General features: G+C 34.6%; 1 protein-coding gene across 2 annotated transcripts; it reads left to right on the forward strand.

Annotated features, from left to right (window-relative positions):
- The first annotated feature begins 618 nt into the window (after window positions 1–618).
- Window positions 619–2,955, forward strand: LOC110719313 (40S ribosomal protein S23-2). Of its 2 annotated transcripts, XM_021898210.1 has the most exons (3): window positions 619–1,077; window positions 1,963–2,109; window positions 2,563–2,955. In XM_021898210.1, the coding sequence occupies exons 1-2, from the start codon at window positions 967–969 to the stop codon at window positions 2,101–2,103; spliced, it is 252 nt and encodes an 83-aa protein (XP_021753902.1). In that variant the 5' UTR covers window positions 619–966; the 3' UTR covers window positions 2,104–2,109; window positions 2,563–2,955. The 2 variants fall into 2 exon arrangements, with proteins under 2 accessions (XP_021753902.1, XP_021753901.1); XM_021898209.1 differs by lacking the exon at window positions 2,563–2,955 and having other exon boundaries at window positions 1,963–2,425.
- The last annotated feature ends 2,873 nt before the right edge of the window (window positions 2,956–5,828 follow it).

A 5,828-nucleotide genomic window follows, 5' to 3' on the forward strand; every position in this document is an offset into this window, starting at 1 on the left:
ACCTGATCCAGACCGGACCTGACCCGGACCTGTTGATTCAGGTCCGGTCCCGATCCTTAAAAATCAAGGTTCCCGGTTCCGGTCCGGACCCGGTCTAAACCCGGGGTTTTCAGGTCCGGACCTGAAACCCGGAAAAATTGTATTTTTAAAAAAAAAAAAAAAAAAAAATATTCAAAAATCAAAATAACGCTGCTGCTTGAGTGACGCTTGAATTCTCTTTCATTTCATTCTAACCCTAACAAACAGGCTGTCTCCTCCTCTCCCTCACGCAGTCACGCTCACTGTCTCCAGTCTCAGCCCAACGCGGCAACGCCCACCGCCGACACCTCCTGCCTTCCTCACTCTCTCAGGCGAAGCCCAGGCGCCCACCGACCACCGCATGAGACAGCTACTGCGCGATTTTCCATTTCTCCGGTAAGTTATTTTTTTTTTAATGTAAATCTAAATTATCTAATTATGTTTGGGTATTTTGTATTCGAAATAATGAATTAAGTGTTAGAATTTATATGTTTATTCATGTTTCAATTGCTTATAATGATTATTTGATGTTTGCATGTTGAATTTCTTTTTTTTACTTCAATGTTTTCGAATTTATGTTTTTTCTTTTTTGGTTTATTTTCGAATTTCTTTCGAATTTATGTTTTTTTTTTTGGTTTTTTTTAGTTTAAAGTTTAGGGTTTTAGGGTTTAATGTTTAGAATTGATAACAAGTATGGTTTATCTTCGAATTTATGTTTTTTTTTTTGGTTTTTTTTAGTTTAAAGTTTAGGGTTTAATAAAATCAGAAGAGCAGAGAAAGTAGTGATTAGATTGTAAACATCTAGTAGTCTAGTGTTTATCTAGTACTTTGCATTGACCTTTGGCATGGCTTCAAATTGAATAGTTAATTTTATGCATTCGGATGCATAAATTCTATGTTATTAGTCATTATATAAGCGTTGTTGCATAAACTTATCATTGCAGAAAAATGCCCAACTCTGCTATCAGAAAATGTGCTCGTGTGCAGTTGATTAAGAATGGAAAAAAGATTGCTGCTTTCGTGCCCAATGATGGTTGTTTGAACTTCATTGAGGAAAATGTAAGTCCGTTCTATTAATGTCTGCAAGCATATATGCACTTACTGTTTCATAAATTGCTTGGTTGTGAATTTGCTGGTATTTTGTGCCTTTCGACACAAACTTAGTGATACACTAGCAGTTTGTTAACTGTCATTTGTTAACCGTGTTAGAAATAATGTTGTTTGTTAAAGTTTAAACAACTCCAATTATTTGTTAACCTTTGTAGAAACTCTTAAAGTCTAAACAACTCCAGTTATTTGTTAACCATTGTAGAAATAATGTCAATTCTGTTGTGGATTTTTTGGAGAAATACTGGCATCTGATTACTGAAGGTTTAACATTAGTAACAATGCTTTTCTTATACTCATATCATAAACTCTTGATAACAGTTTATCCAGAAACATATAAAACATGATAGTGCGCACTCTTTCTGTGCTGGTTTATCTGATTCTTCTGTCAGTACTCCTGCACCCACTCCTGTTCAGTACATGTGCAGCTTTATTTTTGTGGTTTAAGACTATCATAACAGTATTGCGGTGGAGAGTATATAGCTTGAGCAATTAAGATCAGTCATACACTGTTGGTTTTTTATCCTTTCATGAGCAAATCATCTGGAAAAAGCTGTTCTAAGATAATGCTAATTCATACTTCTTATCAAAGAACGATAAACTGTTCCCTTTTACTAAAGAAGTTACCTGATTGGTAAAAGAAGTCAAGGTCTTCTGTTATATGTATGTAGTTTAATGTTGTGTTTGGGTGTAGATTCATGCTGAAAATGTGGATCATGCAGAAGTTTGTGGAATTTTGTCTAATATTTGTTACCTGATTATATTGTATTTGACTTTGAAATTGATATTATCTAGCTCTGTTTTTCCTTCCATACTAAGAAAATGTGGTTTGTGCAGGATGAGGTGTTGATTGCTGGATTTGGTCGTAAAGGACATGCTGTGGGAGATATTCCTGGAGTCCGATTTAAGGTTGTCAAGGTTGCTGGTGTCTCTCTTCTAGCTCTGTTCAAGGAAAAGAAGGAAAAACCCAGGTCCTAGGTTAAGGTTGTTGGTTTTGTCTTAAATTTTGCCTACTCAAATGAAACTTGTACCGTCTTGAAATGAATACTGAGCATCCTTAAAAAGAGACACCCTCCCTACTTTGTTTTGTGCTCTATCCGTGTCTATTCAAGATGATTTTCTATACTCTTAGTTATTTGCTTATATTTTCAATTGGTTTATTTACTTCTCTTAACGATGTCATGAAAATTTCCGGAATTTATGTTAACAAGATCAGCTTTTTAATGATCTTGCATTTATAAAAAAAAAAGGTCTTTGGATCTCCTAAAAACTGCTTTAAAACACAACAATTAACCATTCATTCATTCTCGAAGATGATGCTTAACTAGGCATTTGTATTCAGGTATGCTTCATGGAGTGTTATGAAAGCAACTGCACTTATATTATTAATATATATTAGCTCACTTGATTGAATTTTTTGGTGAACATTTCTTGCAGAATATTCCTCAGAAGTTCATGGAGTGTTTCAAGGAGAAACTCTCCCCGTGGTGTACACTTATAGCGCCAAGTAAACACAAATGGAAAATCAGACTCTCGAGTACATATGATGAAAGGCCATTTGTGTTTACAGATGGATGGAAACAGTTTGTTCGTGACAATGGAGTGGAAACAAAAGTACTTCATATCGAATAGGCGGGATCTTAAACCTAGAGAAAAGAAAAGGGCTTCCAAGATGGCAGAGTGTTATAGGCGCAGCATGAAGGATAATAAGAGAGTGTTTCCTGTGTTTCAGATAGCCAAAAGTACTTCATATCGAATTTATGTTTTTTTTTTGGTATTTTTGGTGTTTGAGAATTGGGACTTTATACTTTTATAGACTTTATGTAGTTTTGTACTTTTGTGATTAATAATTTTGGTTTGTATGTAATTATTTAATTATGCAACAGGTCTAAAAATCACAAAACAGGTCCATACGCAGGTCCAACAAGTTTTTTATTAAAAAAAATAAAAAAAAAACGAAAAAATCACAAAACAGGTCCATTCAGGTCCAAACCTGGACCGGACCTGATTTTTCAGGTCTAGCCCGGAACCGGACCTGTTAATTCAGGTCCGGTCCCCGGTCCTCATAATTACCCAATTCAGGTCCCCGGTCCAAACAGGTCCGGTCCAGGTCCGGTCCGGTTTTGGACCGGTGTACACCCCTAATAATACCCCATATTTTATACGTATATTAATTTAAAACATTATTTTATAAAGTATATAGATAATTCGAAATAAATTATTTATGGTATTTTAAATAATTTTAAAAGGTTTATTTTAATTAAAAATCTATTTTTATTTATTTATTTGTTTTGAAAATAATTTACTTCATTATTTAGAAACTCTGGGGCATATTTAATTTATAAAGGTAAGTTTTAAAGTCAATGGAATTTTAAAGAAAGTTAAATGCCAATTAGAATGGGAGTAGGAATCATTAAGGGTAAAAAGGGAAATTAAGTTATGAGGGTTTTGAAAGAGAGTATAAATACCCATCTTATGAGCAAATTAAACTTTGCCTAAGGTGGAGAATACCCAAAGGTAAGCTCTCTTTCTCTCTTATTTTTCTTTCCCCTTAATTTTTCCCCTCCCATTTTATTCACCTCACACGCACGGCACACACCACCACCACCGATCGGTGGCCGGCTGCCACCACCACCACAGCTGGGCGCCGCCAGCACAGAGTAGCAGCAGCGGCAGCCGCGGGAGGTGGCGCACCGGCCACTCTCCCCTCCCTCTTTGCAGGTTGTGGTTTTACCTTTTTTAAAAAAAAAACCTTCTTAGTTTTGTTTTAATTCAATTTAGCTTTGATTAATTATTGAATTTGGGTGTGTGTGATGATTTTATGATGTTTTAATAATGATAAATATGTATATAAATTTCAGATTTGGTTTTTGAATTAAAAAGCCCCAAATTGATAACCCTAGGTTTCTAAATTGATGTTTATTAATGGAATTTGATTGTAGTTGATTAATACTATTGATATTAATGTTTTTAAACTAAATTACAGCAAGTTTAAGAGGGCATTTGGTTAGTGTATTTTTTGAATTGGAAACAGATTCAATTAAACCGGTACCGTTACTGTGTGTTTGGTTTGAAGGCATGGTAACAATTACCATTACCCTTAGGTAATGGTTACCCCTCATTTATTACCTCTTAAAAACTTGGGGTAACAAATACCCTTACCCTTCTCTTAACAAATACCCTTTTCATGATTAAACCAAACAAATGAAAAGGTAATATTTAGATGATTCCTGTCCCCCGTCTTATTTGTTTCCTTTCTACTCCATTTTCATTTTCCGAACCAAACGCCCCCTAAGAGTTTTTATAATGCAGGAATTTTTATGTAGAGACTGGAATCAAGTTTCTTGAAAGGATTTTTAATTACCCACTAATTGGGAATAAAAGTAGATGGTTTTAATTAATTTTTCAGCATGTTTTAGATGGTTTAAAAGTGTTTAAAAGAGTGTATATATTGCTGGAAATTTATTATGAATAGGTATTAATGTCTCTTAGCTTTATAATTTTAGGTTGTAGGAGACTTCCAAATGAGTGATTTTGTGTAGTCGTGGCGATTTTGAGATCATATTCAAGGTACATTCATGTACTCGGTAATTATTTAAATGTGTAGAAGCATGTTAGGACTTGTTTAATTAATTCTAAGTTAGTATCATGATAGGTATTGGTTGGAATTATTGGTTGGATGGATTTTGGTGATTGATTTCCGAAGCATGAATTATTTAATTTGTGGTGAATTCCAAGCATGTTGATTGTGGACCACACTTTTATTATTGGCATAATTAAGAGCATGTTTGATTAAACTAAATGTTTGATTTGGTTTGGTTTATGCAAAGGGAATTTTATTATGGTTCATATAAATTTTATTAATGTTATAAGCATGAGAAAGGAGCTATTTAAGTGTCTATGTACACGAGGATTAAATTATATTTTTGTGCCTGAGTGCACTTAAGGTGTTCTAAACACCGAGGGATAGGATTTGTGGTGCATTATGCGCTTAAGGTGTTATTTAACACCGAGATAGTTTAAAAAGGGTTCAACATTAAATTATATGTGGTCACTAATTATTCAAGAATTAAATTGGTATGCTTGATTGCTTGAATGATTTATGATGATTGATTGTGTTGTGGATTGAGAGTCATCACCAAGTCTAAAATATATAAATAACGTAAAGTGAAAGAGATTACGCACTAAAACTCTTGGAATGTATATACCTCCAGTATGAACATATGGGGGGAGTTATGGGGTTTTACTTTTAACCATAGCTTCTTCTAGGGATACAGGACGTTGTATTTTCCTTTTTATTATTATGCGCAGGAATTCCGCCACTTACGAGTGGTTCTTTTATATTGGCACGATTAGCTCCCGTGTTAATACCCATTTATTAGGGAGGTTAGGGGGAACCCGTTCGATACATAATCAATTTAAATAAGCAATGGAAATGTCTATTAAGTGAAATGTGTGTTGTATGCTTGTAAACAGGTGCAAGAAGGTAAGTTGTGTGATGCTAGGATGTATACACATTTTTGTGAATCGTTTACGCTTATGTACTCAGCATTGCTGAGTGTGTGTATTGTATGTTTGTTAGCCTTGTCTTTATCTTGGCCCTACGACGACCCATTTTAATGGCGAGTAGTGGGGACAAAGTAAAAAGAAACTTTTCAGGTAATGGAGCATTTTCATGATAGGCATGAGTGAAGAGCGAATCT

This window comes from Chenopodium quinoa, unplaced genomic scaffold, assembly GCF_001683475.1.
Source record: "Chenopodium quinoa cultivar QQ74 unplaced genomic scaffold, ASM168347v1, whole genome shotgun sequence".
Taxonomy (NCBI): domain Eukaryota; kingdom Viridiplantae; phylum Streptophyta; class Magnoliopsida; order Caryophyllales; family Amaranthaceae; genus Chenopodium; species Chenopodium quinoa.

What these genes read in the sequence shown, in the direction of transcription:
- LOC110719313 (XM_021898210.1), top strand. Translation starts at nt 967, where the DNA reads ATGCCCAACTCTGCTATCAGAAAATGTGCTCGTGTGCAGTTGATTAAG. An exon ending in TGAACTTCATTGAGGAAAAT is followed by an intron (nt 1,078 to 1,962) that starts GTAAGTCCGTTC and finishes TGGTTTGTGCAG; the next exon opens with GATGAGGTGTTGATTGCTGG.